Raw genomic sequence first — 17,958 nt, forward strand, 5'->3', positions numbered from 1 at the left:
GAGCCACCCAGGTGCCCTAATTTTGTTTATCTTTTCACAGAACCAGCTCTAGTCTCATCAGTTTTTTTTCTTGTCATTTTCTCTATTTCGTTTATTTCTGCTCTAATTTTTGTTATTTTCTTTACTTCTAACTTTGGGCTTCATTTGTTCTTTTTTCCCCTGGTTCTTTGAGGTGTAAAATTAGTTTGTGACTTTTTATGTTTCTTGAGGTAGGCGTTTAGTGCTATGAACTTCCCTGTTAGAACTGCTTTTGCTTCATCCCAGAAATTTTGGTATGTTTCCATTTTGTTGGTCTCAAGGTATATCTTTTATTTTTCTTTTGATTTCTTCTTTGACTCATTGGTTATTCAGTAGCATGTTGTTGAATCTGTACATATTTGTGAATTTTTCAGTTTTCTTAGTGTAATTTTGTGGTTCCATATCATTGTAATCAGAAAAGATGCTTGATACCATTTCAGTCTTAAACTCATTAAGACTTATTTGTGTCAGGGTGCATAGATAGCTTAGGTAGTTGAGCATTCGACTTCGGCTCAGGTCATGATCTCACAGTTGGTGAGTTTGAGCCCTGCATTGGGCTCACTGCTGTCAGCACAGAGCCCAATTCAGATCCTCTGTCTCCCTGTCTCTCTGTTCCACCCCACTCACTCTCTCCCTCTCTCTGAAAAATAAACATTAAAAAAAAAAAAAAAAAAAGACTTGCTTTGTGGCCTAACATATGATCTAACTTGGAAAATGTTCCATGTGCACTTAAGAAAAATGTGTATTTGTTGCTTTTATATGGAATGTTCTGTAAATATCTGTTAAGACCATCTGGTCTAACATGTCATTTAAGACTGATGTCGTCTTACTGGTTTTTCTGCCTGGATGATCTATTCATTGATATAATTGGGGTATTAGAGTCCCTATATATTATGAATTGTAATAATTATATAAATACTATTTTATTTCTGTTTCTCTTTTTAGGTCTGCTAATATTTGCTTTATATATTTAGGTCTTTCTGTGTTGGGTACATAAATATTTACAAAGGCCCCTTTCTCAGTATGTAACACCCTTTTTTGTGTCTTATTACAGTCTTTGTTTTAAAGTGTATTTTGTCTGGGGGGCTCATTGGGTTAAATGTCGAACTCTTGATCTCAGCTCAGGTCTTGATCTCAGAGTCATGAGTTGAAGCCCCATGTTAGGCTCCGTGCTGGATGTGAAGCCTACTGAAAAAAATAAAGTGTATTTTGTCTGATAACAATTGTAGCTACTAAAGCTTTATTTTGGTTTCTATTTACATGTAATATCTTTTTCCATCTCTTCACTTTCACTGGATGTGTTTCCTGTAGGCAGCATATAGATGAGTCTTGTTTTTTTATCCGTTCAGCCATTCTGTGTTTTTTGATTAGAGAATTTAATCCATTTACATTCAAGGTAATTATTGATAAGTATGTGCTTATTGCCATTTTGTTAATTGTTTTATGATTGTTTTTGTAGTTTCCTTCTGTTCCTTTCTTTCACTTACTTTCTTTGTGGTTTGATGACTTTCTTTAGTGGTATGCTTATATTCCTTCCCCTTTATCTTTTGTGTATTTACTATAGGTTTTTATTTTGTAGTTACCATGGTGCTTACATATAAAAACTTAACAACAGTCTGTTTTAAGTTGATAACAACTTACTTGATTCCATTCTAAATCTCAATGTTTTAACTCCTCCTTACATTTTATGTTTTGATGTCACATTTTGCATCTTTTTATCTTATATATCTTTTAACTAATTATTGAATCATTTATTTTTACTACTTTCATCTTTTAACCTTCATACTAGCTTTATAAGTAATTAGTCTACTACCTGACCTCTATTATTTATTTACCTTTCCAGTGATATTATTTCACATGTGTTCTTATTACTAATTAGGGTTCTTTTCTACTTATAGAAATCCCTTTAACATTTCTTTCACTACCAGTTTAGTGGTGATGAACTCCTTTTAGCTTTTACTTTTCTGGAAAACTGTTTCTCTCTCCTTCCATTCCAAAAGATAATCTTGGCAGGTAGAGTATTCTTGGTTGGAAGTTGTTTTCTTTCAGCTCTTTGAATATGTCACGCCACTCCCTCCTTGCCTGGAAAGTTTGTGTTGAAAAATTTGTTGATAGTCTTATAGGGGGGTTCCCTTATATGTAACATTTTTTTTTTCTTTTGTTGCTCATAATATTCTCTTCTTTAACTTTTGACACTTTATTGTTTTGTTTTTTTAAGTTTATTTATTTTGAGAGAGAGTGCATATGCTCAGGAGAGGCAGAGAGAGAATGTCAAATAGGCTCTGCACTGTCAGCCCAATGTGGTGTTACAACTCACAAACCGTGAGATCATAACCTGAGCCTAAACCAAGAGTCAGATGCTGAACCAACTGAGTCACCCAGGAGACTCTGTTTTATTGTTTTGGTTTCTTAAGAGAAAGAAAGCATGAGTGCATGTGAGTGGGGGAGGAGAAGAGGGAGGGAGAGAGAGAGAATCTCAGGCTCCACGCCTGGTGCAGAGCCCAGTGCAGGGCTTGATCTCAAGACCATGAGATCATGACCTGAGCCGAAATCAAGAGTCAGACATTTAACCAATTAAGCCACCCAGGTGCCCCAAAACTTTTTAATTTAAAAAAAAATTTTTTTTTTTAGAGACCACGTGAGCCAGGGAGAGGAAAGGGGCGGGGGGGGGGGGGGGAGAGAGAGAGAGAGAGAGAGAGAGAGAGAATATGAGAGAATATCCTAAGCAGGCTCCACACTCAGTGCAGAGCCTAGTGTGGAGCTCCATTCCATGACCTGGGGATCATGACCTGAGCCGAAATCAAGAGCCAGATGCTTACTCAACTGAGCCACCCAGACGCCCCTTGACATTTTGATTGTAATGTGTCTTGGTGTAGGCCTTTGGGTTCAAATATTTTAGAACTCTAGGCATCCTGGATCTGGTGTCTGTTTTCCTTCCCTACATTCAGGAAGTTTTCAGTCATATTTCTTCAGAAAAGGTTTCTGCCTTTCTTTCCTTTTCTTCTGGAAGGTCTGCAAGGCAAATATTAGTCCATTTGATATCCTTTAATTTCCTTAAGCTGTTTTCACTTTTTTTTTCCATTTATTTTTCTTTTTGCTCTTCTGATGGGGTGCATTCCTCCTCCTTATCTTTAGATTGATCCATATTTTCTGTTTCATATCTAGTCCGCTGTTGAACCCCTGTATTGTATTTTTCAATTCTTTTATTGTATTCTTCAGCTCTGATTTCTGTTTAGTACTTTGTTATAATTTCATCCCTGTTAAAGTTCTTACTGTTCATCCATGCTGCTCCCCAGTTTGGTGAGCATTTTATGACCATTACTTTGAACTCCATCAGTTTACTTCTCTTCCTTTGGATAAGGCTTTTTTTATGAGGTTTTATCTTACTCTTTCATTTGGAACATATTCCTGAATTTCTTCATTTTGCTTGACCCTCTGTATTGGTTTCTGTATAGTATATGAAACAACATCTCTTCCAGTTTTGAAGGAATGACCTTATGGAGGAGTTGAACCTTTTCATTTAGCTCTACCCTATTTCTTGATCATCTCTCAAAACTTTGTGCTTGTCCAAGCAACCTGTTATATTTTTAATAGCTCCCAATAGTTAAGGATGTGCCAAGATCTGTCAGTGTCCCATAATGGAGGATCTCTGTACCTAGATTCAGACTGACTGGAAGCCAGACCTTTAGGCAGCTGCTTTTATTTAAAAGTATGTAGATACAGAGCCACCTGGGTGGCTCAGTCAGTTAAGCATCTTACTCTTGATCTCAGCTCAGATCTTGATCTCAGGGTCATGAGTTCAGGCCCTGTATTGGGCTCTGCACTGAGTGTGAAGCCTGCCTACATACATACATACATACATACATAATTAAATAAAGTTAAATAAAATTGAATGAATGCATGCAGATATATCCAGTCCTGAGGAGCCACAAGCATAAACCTCACCACCAGAGCCAAGCAATCCTGAGGTATGTCCCCTAGGTGGCAAAAAGTCGGGTTCTAAACGAGTGTATGAGCACCTTTCTGGGAGATACCGACAAGCTGGAGAAGGACTGAGAGCACCACGGTGGCATTGATAGCCTGAGTTCTTTTGGAAGCACCATAGGCCACTAAGTGTAGGCCAGACCTGAGTCCTGCCCCTAGTCCAAAGCTCCAGTACAGGCAAAGTGGCCTCTTCACAGAAAAACTTAGAGTATACCTCAGTCTGCTGCCTATGCAGTGTCCTGAGGGTGGTAGCCTGCCAAAGGCAGTCCCTCCAATTACCACAGTCCGTTGGGATCCAAGAATGCAAGCCGTTCCAGCCAACAGAGCCGGGTCATTAAGGGTTGTCCCCCAAACATCAGGCACCAGACTCCAAGCTCTCTTCCAGGAAACATTGGTGGAGGGTGAGTCTGAAGATAGTGCCTGCCCTCTGAGGTCTCTGGAAAGGATTTCAGTCAGCCTCTAGATGATTGCTTTGTTTAGAAGCCTGACCCTTAGGCCACAGTTATGATGATTAGCTGATAGGCTTACTTCTCAGAAAGACCCAGCTCCTGGGTCAGTGGCCTCTTGCTGTGCCCTGTAGGGTGGTAGCTGGTAGCACATTGGCTACCATCCTTTGGGACTCATGAATAGAAGCCCCACTGGCCACCAGAGTTAGTTGATGTAGAGCTGTCCCTTGGCAGCAGTCACAAAAATTGGGGCGCCAGCAAAGGTTATGAACTTCTTTCTGGGTGATTATTACATTCCCCTGTGACCAGAAACACAAGCCCCTCTGTTCTTCCAGAGCCAGGTGTTCTAGAAATGTTCCCGTGGGCACCACCCACAAAAGGCACAAGACAAATGTAAAGGTTCCCTTCTGGGAGCTACTGGTCCTCTAGAGCACAGCAAAGGGAGAATGCAAAGATGGCAGTCACCAGTCTCCGTCCCTGGAGAGTGTTCCAGCAGCCTCCTAGATATGTAAGTTACATTAGATGCCTGCCCCTCAAGTCGAGGTTATAAGCAGGTTAGCTTTCTTTACTCTGAGCTGCCTGTGAGTTGGGCCCTGGAGTGGGTCCATTCCAGCATATGAACCCTTTAAGAGGCATTTCTCAGATTGCTGCAGACTTGTGGGTCCCAGTATCTGTAGAATATTTTGGGGACTCCTCTCTCAAGTTCATGTCTTAGAAGTTGGGTGCCCAGTGTGGGGTTTTAACATTTCACTCTTCAGAGAGAAGCTCCGTTCCCTCACAATTATGGGTCACAGCAACAGGGGTGGGGTTTATGGCGAGATTGTATCCCAGTCTCTCCTCCCCACTTTGATATGTTTTTATTTCTTGTTTGCCTAATGTGTAGTCATCACTCAGTCAGCCTTTTAAGTTTTTAAAGAGGAAATTGGTTCCATATGTAGCTGTAGATACAATATATTCCTGAAAGGAGGTGAGTTCAGGGTCTTACTATGTCACCATCTTGAACCAGACCAAGTTCTCTGTTTCTTATTCGGTCTTTTCTGTCCATTATTGAAAATAAGACATTGAAATCTCTGTTCATTACTGCAGAATTAATCTGTTTCTCTCTTCAATTCTGTCAGATTTAGCTTCATAAAATTTGGAGGCTCTGTTAGGTTTGTATGTGTTTTATGATAATCTTACCTTCTGCTGGATTGAACCTTTTATCATTGTAGTTGGCTGTCTTATAATCTTTATTTATTTATAATCTTTTTTTAATTTTTTTTTTAATGTTTATTTTTGAGATAGAGAGTGCTCAAGCAAGGGAGGGGCAGAAAGAGAAGGGGACAGATGATCCAAAGCGGGCTCTGCACTGACAGCAGTGAGCTCGATGCAGGGCTCAAACTCACAAACTGTGAGATCATGACCTGAGCCACCTAGGTGCCCCTTATAATCTTTTTTTTACTTTAAATCTATTTTGTTTGGGGGCACCTGGGTGGCACAGTCGGTTAAGCGTCTGACTTCAGCCAGGTCACGATCTCGCGGCCCGTGAGTTCAAGTCCCGCGTCAGGCTCTGGGCTGATGGCTCAGAGCCTGGAGCCTGTTTCCGATTCTGTGTCTCCCTCTCTCTCTGCCCCTCCCCCGTTCATGCTCTGTCTCTCTCTGTCCCAAAAATAAATAAACGTTGAAAAAAAAATTAAAAAAAAAAGAAAAAGAAAAAAATAAAAATCTATTTTGTTTGATGATAAAATAGCTACTAGCCCTCATTTTGTTACTATTTGCATGAAAGAAAAAAATTTTTTTTATTATTTTACTTTCAGATGCTCCAACTTTCAGTTGAGTCCAACTTTGATTTTGGCTCAGGTCATGATCTCATGGTTCATGGGGTCAAGCCCTGCATTGGGCTCTCCTGCTGAACAGCATATAGCCTGCTTGAGATTCTCTCCCTCTCTGCCCCTCTCCTGCTCACACACATGCCTTCTCTCTCTCTCTCCAAAAAAAAAAAAAAAAAAAAAATTTAAAGAATGTTTAAAGTGAATCTCTCATAGATAGATGTAGGTAGATTTTTTTTTCCCCATTCTGCTTATCTCTGCCTTTTAATTGGGAGTTTTAATCTGTTTTCATTTGACATAATGACCAATAAAGAAAGAGTTATTTCTGCCATATAGCTGTTTTTCTCTGTGTTATATATGTTGTTACTTAACTTCCTTTACTACTGCTTCTCTTTTTTGTATTTAGTTGTTTTTTGTAGTGAACCTTTCTTACTCCTTTTTTTGTGTGAATTTTTAGTTATTTTCTTAGAGATTCCAAATAATATTTGTAACAACCTAGTTTGAATAACAGCAACTTAGTTTCAATAGTATACAAACCCTGTGCTCCTATAATCTCTATCCCTCTACCTTTAATAATTGTTATTCATAGAAATTCTGTCTTTTTACATTATTTCCATTTACATAGATGTAATTGTTACTCTGTGCATTTAATGCCTATAAAGTCTTTTTTTTTTCTTGTTTGTTTCATTTCCTTTTCTCTCTTTTTTTTAAAATTTTTTTTTTTTTTATTTTTTAAAATTTACATCCAAATTAGTTAGCATGTAGTGCAACAATGATTTCAGGAGTAGATTCCATAGTGCCCCTTACCCATTTAGCTCATCCCCCCTCCCACAAACCCTCCAGTAACCCCTCTGTTTGTTCTCCATATTTATGAGTCTCTTCTGTTTTGTCCCCTTCTCTGTTTTTATATTATTTTTGTTTCCCTTCCCTTATGTTCATCTGTTTTGTCTCTTAAAGTCCTCATATGAGTGAAGTCATATGATTTTTGTCTTTCTCTAATTTCACTTAGCATAATACCCTCCAGTTCCATCCACATAGTTGCAAATGGCAAGATTTCATTCTTTTTTGATTGCTGAGTAATACTCCATTGTGTATATGTACCACATCTTCTTTATCCATTCATCCATCGATGGACATTTGGGCTCTTTCCACACTTTGGCTATTGTTGATAGTACTGCTGTAAACATGGGGGTTCATGTGTCCTTTCAAACCAGCACACCTGTATCCCTTGGGTAAATGCCTAGTAGTACAATTGCTGGGTTGTAGAGTAGTTCTATTTTTAGTTTTTTGAGGAACCTCCATACTGTTTTCCCGAGTGGCTGCACCAGCTTACATTCCCACCAACAATGCAAAAGAGATCTTCTTTCTCCACATCCTCGCCAACATCTATTGTTGCCTGAGTTGTTAATGTTAGCCATTCTGACAGGTGTAAGGTGGTATCTCATTGTGGTTTTGATTTGTATTTCCCTGATGATGAGTGATGTTTAGCATTTTTTCATGTGCCAGTTGGCCATGTAGATGTCTTCTTTGGAAGTATCTATTCATGTCTTTTGCCCATTTCTTCACTGGATTATTTGTTTTTTGGGTGTTGAGTTTGAGAAGTTCTTTATAGATATTGGATGCTAACACTTTATCTGATATGTTGTTTGCAAATATCTTCTCCCATTCTGTAGGTTGCTTTTTAGTTTTGCTGATTGTTTCCTTCACTGTGCAGAAGATTTTTTATTTTGATGAGGTCCCAGTAGTTCATTTTTGCTTTTGTTTCCCTTGCCTCCGGAGATGTGTTGAGTAAGAAGTTGCCGCGGCCAAGATCAAAGAGGTTTTTGCCTGCTTTCTCCTCGAGGATTTTGATGGCTTCCTGTCGTACATTGATACCTTTAAAGTCTTATGTAAAGGGGTGCCTGGGAGGCTCATCGGTTAAGCATCTGACTTCAGCTCAGGTCATGATCTCACGGTTTGTGGGTTTGAGCCCCATGTCAGGCTCTGTGCTGACAGCTCAGAGCCTGGAGCCTGCTTAGGATTCTGTGTCTCCCTCTCAGCTCCTCCCCTGCTCACACTCTCTCTGTCTCTTCCTCTTTCTCTCTCTCTCTCTCTCTCTCTGTCTCAAAAATAAACATTAAAAAATTTTTTTAATAAATAAAATCCTATAAAAAAAGAGTTACAAATTGAAAGTTCAGTAATGCTGGCTTTTATATTTACTTATGTGGTTGTGTTTACTAGTGTTCTTTATTTCTTCTTACAGCTTTAAGTTACTGTCTAGTGTCCTTTTATTTTAGCCTTAAAGGACTCAGTTTAACAGTTCTTTTAAAACAGGACTACTAAAAGTGAACTCATTAACCTAGTGCTAAATTTTCCCCTTGTAAGTAGTCTCTTAAAACATTTACATAGAATATAAGCAAAGAAGTATGCATATATTATCATCATATGTTTTCTCCCCTGTTGATGCAGTAAAGCAATAAGTCCATTGGCTGCTTGAGAATCATCCTAGGAACTTACTGCAAACAGAACTTACCCTAGATGTCGATTTAGGTTCCCAGTGATTCTAATGTTCATCCCGATTTGAGATTCACTTTTACTGAGAAATTTGGGTGTTCCCTTCAGATATTTTGTGTATTAAATGAATATACAGTAACAAGTGGAAAACAGCAAAAATAGTTTGAGATGTGACTGCTTAGCTGAATGCCTGGTTAGTGTGCATATCAGCCTCATAGCACATGCAATTCACAGCCATTTCACAGCAGAATTACATGCAAATCCTAGACCTACATAGTTTGTAAACAGTCAAAATGGGAAGACTTTGCTGTCCCCTGCTTTCCTCATCATTGCTGGGCAATGACACATGTGAAGTCCTCTAAATGCTTATCAAATACCTGTAGAATGAATCTTTACATGCCTCAGGAAGCTGTCAAACTTTCTCATTTTAAGCTATGTTTTCATTTTCAATGTTTTGTTTTATGGTTTAGTTTATTTATATTTTATGTTTATTTTGTTATTTTCAGACAACAGACCTTCCCAATAAGATATTTAGTCCATTAAACAAAACACCTACGTTTAGTCTCTTGTAATAGGCAAATGTTTATCATTTAGGTGCCTATGGTTCATGCTTGAAGTTTTAATGACAAAGAATGAAAACAATAGCCATGCCTTTATGAAGAAGATGGCAGAGAACATCAAGTTAACAAAAGATGCCCAGTCTCCAGATGAATCCAAGACAAATGAAGTAAGATATGTGTTAGGCTAGTGGGTATTTAGATGACTATAGGAAAAAATATGATGGTCCTTGTCCCATTTTTTTTTTCTTATTACATAATATATGTTAGATTACAGAATGTTTATAAAAATATATATTTATGGTCAGTTTTATTGTATTTTGTTACAGTTGAGTTCTGTTATTTGAGGAATGTTTATTACCCTGAAGAAGGACATTAAAACTTCTACAGAGTAGGGGAATAAAAATAAAACTTACTACTCTGCTATCTTATGAACCTTTTAGTAAGTTACACACAAGTAGATATTCCTTTTCCTTTGGTTTGGTTTGGTTTATTTGGGTTTTTTTGTTTTAATTTAAGTCCAAGTTAGTTAACATATAGTATACTAATGGTTTCAGGAGGTTTGTTTGTTTTTAATGCATACTTGGACTTCATGTTAATTAAGGTAAAGGTTTTTTTGTTTGTTTACCAGGAGGCTACATAAGAAGTGTCAGACACAAATGTAAAATGTTAAAGGAATAAACAATACCCACAGATCCCTCTTTTGCTTCATTTTGTACATTGGCTAGAATTGGTGCTTGTGGTTATTTTGTACTACTGAAAGTTACATATGATGTTTCTTTTTTCCTCCCTAGAAACTTTATACAGTATGTGATGTGGCTCTGTGTGTTATAAATAGTAAAAGTGCTTTGTGCAATGCAGACTCACCAAAGGATCCAGTCCTCCCAATGAAATTTTTTACACAACCTGAAAAGGTAATTTTTTTCTCCTCATTGTTCTACCACACTAAACTGATTTTTTTTTTTTTAATGTTTGTTTATCTTTGAGAGAGAGAGGAGGGAAACAGAATCTGAAGCACGCTCCAGGCTCTGAGCTGTCAGCACAGAACCCAACACGGGGCTCAAACCCAAAAACTGTGGGATCATGACCTGAGCCAAAGTCAGATGCTTAACTAACTGAGGCACCCCCACACTAAACTGATTTAAATTTCAGTTACCATCAACTCTAGTGGCATATACTGGATTGTCTTGAGTATAGAGCATAAAAAATACCTCTTTGTAGTTGTATCAGGGAATGGGGGATTGTCATCCAAAGCCAATGAACAAGTATCATTCTCACCTTACAGAGTAGGAGAATGCAAATCAAGCTTAGTGGTAGTATTCTTATGTGAGCTATTCCTTCTGGATATTTCTAGTATGTAAGAGGAATTTTCAGATCTTAAATTATTTTAATTTCACTTTATTAAAACTATTTTATCAGATAAGGAATAAACCAAATGTTTGAGACATTATAAATCTATATACATCTGTATATGAAATAAAATGTTAGCATTAATGGAATTGGCCTTGGCAAATGATAAACCTGTATTCTAATCAACTGCTTCTAACTTGAGGGACTTTAGACAAGTTAACTCTTCTAAGCCTCAATTTCTGTCTAAAATGCAGGTGATAATACATATGATTATTAATATTACATCTAGGTTTTTAAGAGTTTGTCACATAGTAAACATTCAATAAATAGTAGTAATAACTAATACACAGTATATTTATTCTGCTATCAACAAATTAAGTTTTCCATGTAAGTAAATTTTCCAGCTAACTAAAGCTCTTTGTTTTTCTGAATCGGAATTTAAAAACTTTTTTTTTTAACTCTTCTATCTATTTACCTCCTTCTTTGAGGAAGTATTTTGAAGTTTTAACTTTCGTTTAAAAAACAGAATCTTTTTTTTTTTTTTTTTTAATTAAGTAGTCTCCATGCTCATTGTGGGGCTTGAACTCAGAACCCTGAGATTAAGAGTTGCGTGCTCTACCGACTGAGCCAGCCAGGTGCGCCCAGAAGCCTAAGTATTTTTAATTGGAAAAATACGACATTTAAAAATTGTTTATGCATTTTCAAACCTGAAGATATGCTTCAGAATATTCAGGGTAATACCGTTCCTAAGAGTATTTTACAGAAGAACATACCAGGAAATGGAGATTCCTACTTTGAATGCCATACTTTGCCAAAAATTTTAAACAGATTTTCTTTAATGATTTAGTATTCAGCATTTACTGTGCCTGGTTTTTGTTAGGAATAATAAAGATTGCAAAGTTATTGCCCTCTAATTGAATTTACTGGTCTTTATAAAGAGTCATATATAAGGGGTGCCTGGGTGGGTCAGTTGGTTAAGCTCAGATCATGATCTCACAGTTTATGAGTTCGAACCCCGCATCAAGCTCTCTGCTGTCAGTGCAGGGCCAGCTTCAGATCTTCTGTCCCCCTCTATCTCTGCCCCTCCCTCTCCCTCGCTCTCTCTCTCTCTCTCTCAAATAAACATTTAAAGATATAATGAAATAAAATTTCAAAAAATAATCGTATGTGAGCTCTTAAATTTAAATTTACTTTATTGTTGGGGCGCCTGGGTGGCGCAGTCGGTTAAGCGTCTGACTTCAGCCAGGTCACGTCACGATCTCGCGGTCCGTGAGTTCGAGCCCCGCGTCAGGCTCTGGGCTGATGGCTCAGAGCCTGGAGCCTGTTTCCGATTCTGTGTCTCCCTCTCTCTCTGCCCCTCCCCCATTTATGCTCTGTCTCTCTCTGTCCCAAAAATAAACGTTGAAAAAAAAAAAAATTTATTGTTGACCTAAGGCTATCGTGATAAGAATAGTACCCAGATATAATCTTCATATAATAACTATCCCATGAACAAGGATTAAATTGTTGTGTGGTACCTGGCTGGCTCATTCAGTAGAGCCTTCAACTATGGCTCTCAGGGGACTCTGGATCTCAGGGTCATGGGTTTAAGCCCCACGTTGGGCATGAAGCCTACTTTATTAAAAAAAAGAGAGAGAAAGAGAGATGGGGCACCTGGGTGGCTCAGCTGGTTAAGCATCCAAGTCTTGGTTTTGGCTCAGGTCATGATTTCGTGTTTCATGAGATCAAGCCAACTTTTTTTTTTTTTTTTAATAAAAAACATAAAGGGACTCCTGGGTGGCTCAGTCAGTTGAATATCTGATTTGGCTCAGGTCATGATCTCACGGTTGGTGGGGTGGGGTCTGCTTGGGATTCTCTCTCTCTGCTTCTCCCCCTCCCATCCCCACTCCCCACCCCCATCTCTCTCTCTCTCAAAATAAATAAACTTTAAACAAAATAAAAAATAAAAAGAATTAAATTGCTGTTTGTCACCATACCTAACTTTAGTTGTTTTTGTTTTGATATCTGAAACTTAGTGTTTTTAGCCTTCTTAAAAAGAACTAGTTTTTTCTGGTTTCAGTGAACAGCTTTTCTCATTTCCTTTTCTTTTTTTTAATTTTTTTTAATGTTTATTCATTTTTTGATAGAGAGACAGAGTGTGAGCAGGGGAGGGGCAGAGAGAGAGGGAGACACAGAATCAGAAGCAGGCTCCAGGCTGTCAGCACAGAGCTGGATGTGGGGCTCGAACTCACAGACTGCAAGATCATGACCTGAGCTGAAGTCGGACGCTCAACCAACTGAGCCACCCAGGCGCCCCTCTCATTTCCTTTTCTAATATGTTGCTTTTAATCTGGTATAAATTCAAACACTAGAAGACCAGGCATATTAAGATCATGAGCCTAGTGAGGCTATAGTATATCTTCATGAATAAAGTGAATGAACTTTGGTGCCTAGGCTTTGTAACGATTCTTGTAGCTGCATAAAAGCCTTTGTGGGGGGAAAAAAATGAAGGGAGGAAAGAAAAAAAGATAATAACTTTGCCTGGAACACATGCCAAAATTGTGACTTCTTTATAGGCACATTTAAGGGGGGCCTGGGTGGCTCAGTCGTTGAAGCGGCTGACTTCGGCTCAGGTCATGATCTCGCGGTCCGTGAGTTCGAGCCCCGCGTCGGGCTCTGTGCTGACTGCTCAGAGCCTGGAGCCTTCTTCAGATTCTGTGTCTCCCTCTCTCTCTGACCCTCCCCTGTTCATGCTCTGTCTCTCTCGGTCTCAAAAATAAATAAAGGTTAAAAAAAAAAAATTATAGGCACATTTAAGCCATCTGTTCTTTCCTGTGACACTAGTATGAAGGTAAACTTAGAAAAGAAAAAATAATTTTTAAGTGATATTACTTAACAAATTAATAGACTTCAAGGCACCTGAGTGTCTCAGTCAGTTGAGTGGCAGACTCTTAATTTCAGCTCAAGTCATGATCTCATGGTTTGTGAGATCTAGCTGCACATTGGGTTCTGTGCTAAAGTACACAGAGCCTGCTTCTGATTCTCTCTTCCTCTCTCTCTGCCCCTCTCCAGTTCATGTTCACTCCCTCTCAAAATAAATAAATAAACTTGAAAAAAAAATGTTTTAAATAATGAACTTCTTGGTCATAGTAAATCATTTTACTTATGTGACATCATTGTGGTTTATTTGTGCGCTGTTCCCAGGATATTTAACAGAAGCATGAAAGGATTCTTAAGTTCTGTGTAGATAAAACTTTCAGGAGTCCATCAGTGTCCACATTAGGTGGACAATTCACTGAATGATATTTTGACAGTATATATACCTATGTGATTTGGACAGTCTTATGGTTCTAAGAAACACAGTAGTAGTTTTTTTTTTAATTTTTTTTTAATGTTTTATTTATTTTTGAGACAGAGAGAGACAGATCATGAATGGGGGAGGGTCAGAGAGAGAAGGAGACACAGAATCTGAAGCAGGTTCCAGGCTCTGAGCTGTCAGCACAGAGGCTGACGCGGGGCTCGAACTCATGGACCATGAGATCATGACCTAAGCCGAAGTCAGATGCTTAACCGAGTGAGCCACCCAGGCGCCCCAAGAAACACAATAGTTTTAATTCAAGTGGCAGATTTTTTTCAACGAGGGTAACTTTCTTGAGATCCAGGGTGGAGTGATTTTAGTGAATATTAAGTGCCTAAAGTATGCTCTGTACCATTTTGGATATTTTGGGATCCCAAAAGAAGTCGATTTTATAATAGAGTAGAGAAAGTAGTTCAGTTAATAAACTGGAGCCTTGTTTTCCCTGGACTGTATGAAAAAAAAAAATAGTGTGTTTTATTTAAAATATGATTTAAGTAATTGAGTTCTGATATTTGCTAGTTCTTAATGTGCCATTGAGTTAAAGCTAGACTTAATGATGTAGTTCATTTAATATGCTTTATTTGAACAACTGATATATATATGCTAGCCTAAATGTAATTGTTATTGTAAGGCACAATGCCTGAGAAGTCTTATTTGGACAGTAAAAATAGACATATTCACTTTGATTTTTTTTTTTTTGATAGGACTTCTGTAATGACAAGAGTTATATTTCAGAAGAGACCAGAGTGCTTCTGTTAACAGGAAAGGTATTATATAGTAGATAATTTGGAAATCTTTATTGCATGGGTATATTACTTCTGCTATTCTTAGAAATAACCTTTAAATATCCCATGGATTTTTATGTTCCTGATTCTTAGGGATCATATTGTGAATTATAGCATCTAAGGCATTTGTACTCTCAGGCTTTCTTCTGCCATAAATGACCCTTTTGAATTACGGCCATGTGTTCTCATCAGTACTAGTAGGCTTCAAGTTACTTAGAATCCACAAAGCAGATTTTCTTGAAAAGTGTCATAATAAATTTAGATATGTAAGATTGAAAGAAATAATTTTAAAGTATTAATGAGTTAGACAATATTCTATAAAAGTAGCATGACACCTAACATAAAAGAGCAAGAGAAATTTAACTTTTGAGAAAAACAGTGCCTAAACTACTACTATATACATTTAATTGTTTATTCGTAAGATATTTTATTATGTCTTATTTATTATGTACTTTGCATTGTTTCAGGGGCACTTTTCATTTTGATTGAGCAATAAGGAATAATTAATTGCCTGGTTATTTTTAAGTAGAAGTAATGCTTGTGACTTGTATTCAGACAAACCCAATTTTGCAAAATTATCATTTCTAATAAATTTAGGATTTAACTTTCCAAAGTAACAACAATTCCGTGGCTTAAACTAAACAGTTTCTTTTACATGTGTCTAAATTTATATGAATTCCTTATAGTAAGGTATAAAATAACATGCATATGTGTAACTTTTAGCCAAAACCTGCTGGAGTACTAGGTGCAGTAAACAAGCCTTTATCAGCAACAGGAAGAAAACCATATGTTAGAAGCACCGGAGCTGAGACTGGAAGCAACATTAATGTAAATTCAGAGCTGAACCCTTCAACCGGAAACCGATCAAGGCAAGTTTTTTTCTCCAGTTGTTTGTGTTAGTATCACTCACTAATTGGTTCATCTTTTAAAAGTTTTTTTTTTTTTTAATTTTTTTTTTTTTAATGTTTATTTATTTTTGAGACAGAGAGAGACAGAGCATGAATGCGGGAGGGTCAGAGAGAGGGAGACACAGAATCTGAAACAGGCTCCAGGCTCTGAGCTGGCAGCACAGAGCCCGACGCGGGGCTCGAACTCACGGACCGTTGAGATCATGACCTGAGCCGAAGTCGGACGCTTAACCGACTGAGCCACCCAGGCGCCCCAAAAGTTTTTTTTTTTTTTTTTAACGTTTATATATTTTTTGAGAGAGCACGATTGGGGGAGGGGCAGAGAGAGAGGAAGACACAGAATCCGAAGCAGGCTCCAGGCTCTGATACTTGGTTGATCTTTTAATTTTTACCTAAAGCACTATATCACAAAAATGGACTTTAAGAAACATTTGGGTATAAAATAATGGCACTGATGGGGCGCCTGGGAGGCGCAGTCAGTTAAGCATCCGACTTCAGCTAGGTCACGATCTCGCGGTCCGTGAGTTCGAGCCCCGTGTCAGGCTCTGGGCTGATGGCTCCGAGCCTGGAGCCTGTTTCCGATTCTGTGTCTCCCTCTCTCTCTGCCCCTCCCCCGTTGATGCTCTGTCTCTCTCTGTCCCAAAAATAAATAAACGTTGGGAAAAAAAAATTAAAAAAAAATAAAATAATGGCACTGAGTTTCAGTATAATTAATGATGGAAATTCAGTGTATTATTACCTTGTGAAACCATATAACATTCTAAGTGTAAAAAAGTTAAATGGAACAAATGTAAGAATTTCTAATATATTATTACTAATGTATATGGAAATGTTTATATAAGAAAACACAGGAAAACTATGAATATATAACCGTTAAATAAATTGAATTTTTATGCTTTTTAATTTTTAATTCAAATTAATATAGCATGGTTTAAGATAACATTGTTATGACATTTCTAAGGACTAAGAATATTCCATGCTTATTTTAACATGTCACATTTTTACCATGTTAGCTACTACATAAGAATTTCCACCAGACTCTACTCTTAAAAACACTAGAAATTGAAGCTTTTAAAGACTTGATTCTTACTCCTGAAATTTTAAGTATAAACTCAGTTGGTATTGTTTTAAACACATTTTTAGCAGTAGAACCCCAAAATATAAAGTAAATTAACTTGGAACATCTGTGGTTTACAGAAATGGTGGGTCTCCAGATACCTCCCCTCTGGCCTGTTCTTCCAGCCTCCTTCCCTTGCAGAGCATTAAGAACACAGACCAGAGGGGCACCTGACTGACCCTTGATTTCGGGTTTGTAAGTTTCAGCTCCACAGTGGGTGTAGAAATTACTTAAAAATAAAACCTTAAAAAGAAAAAAAAAAAAAAAGACTGGAAACAACTATACTATACACTCATCTATCACTGTATTTTTGTTTTGTTTTAGGGTTTCCCACACACGAGAGAAAGTCTTAGAATAGTTTTGTTATTTCATTTCTTGATAACTTATCTTTCTTTCGGGTCGTTTTAGGCAGCCATTTGTGTCTTTCATTAGTAAGGTTAAATGGCACCAATAATACCATATAATAGACCAATAGTCTGTAACCACGGAAGATTTGAATTTTGCTAATGTTGCTTCACTTGACTGAGCTTCTGTTTCCTTATTGCTGTAGTGGGAGGGTAAACCTTCTGTCCAAGTGGTGAAATAAAGAAGCTTTGGTTTATTTTTCTTCAACAGGGAACAGAGTTCAGAGGCAGTAGAAACTGGAGTTAGTGAAAATGAAGAGAACCCTGTGAGAATTATTTCTGTCACTCCTGTAAAGAATATTGATCCGGTAAAGAATAAGGTAAATTTTAAAATTTAACAAGTGGATTTCTCCCAGAGATTCTTATTACAGTTTCATGGTAGAGGTTAAGAAACCCACACTGGACAAGTTAATATATACTACATATTCTACATTTTATATACCACCTCTTGGCTGTATTTATTGTGCTTCACTCTCCAGAAAATGAGTCTTCCTATATCCGCTCATTTCAAGAGTTTATGTGGCCACCCATAACAGTATCCTTCTCCCACACTTCTGCTCTCAAAACTTGAAAGACTAGGAATTGAGAGTTTTTGAGATCTTACTTTCAAGAGTTTGTTGGCTCCTGTGATGAGTGTGTACATTATTAACAGCTGCATTCTTCATTGTTGACCTTATAATTAGGGCACCTAATTTTCTTTTTTTTTTCTTAATGTTTTTATTTATTTTGGAGACAGAGAAAAACAGAGCAT

General features: G+C 37.6%; 1 protein-coding gene across 1 annotated transcript in view; it reads left to right on the plus strand.

Annotated features, from left to right (window-relative positions):
- PDS5A (PDS5 cohesin associated factor A) overlaps positions 1-17,958 on the plus strand; it is a 141,533-nt gene that overhangs the window by 109,785 nt on the left and 13,790 nt on the right. The window contains exons 27-31 of the mRNA XM_043553187.1: positions 9,344-9,476; positions 10,101-10,220; positions 14,698-14,760; positions 15,502-15,647; positions 17,419-17,527. Of these exons, the coding sequence (XP_043409122.1) occupies positions 9,344-9,476; positions 10,101-10,220; positions 14,698-14,760; positions 15,502-15,647; positions 17,419-17,527 (571 nt within the window). The remainder of the gene's footprint in view (positions 1-9,343; positions 9,477-10,100; positions 10,221-14,697; positions 14,761-15,501; positions 15,648-17,418; positions 17,528-17,958) is intronic.

Source organism: Prionailurus bengalensis, chromosome B1 (genome assembly GCF_016509475.1).
Source record: "Prionailurus bengalensis isolate Pbe53 chromosome B1, Fcat_Pben_1.1_paternal_pri, whole genome shotgun sequence".
Taxonomy (NCBI): domain Eukaryota; kingdom Metazoa; phylum Chordata; class Mammalia; order Carnivora; family Felidae; genus Prionailurus; species Prionailurus bengalensis.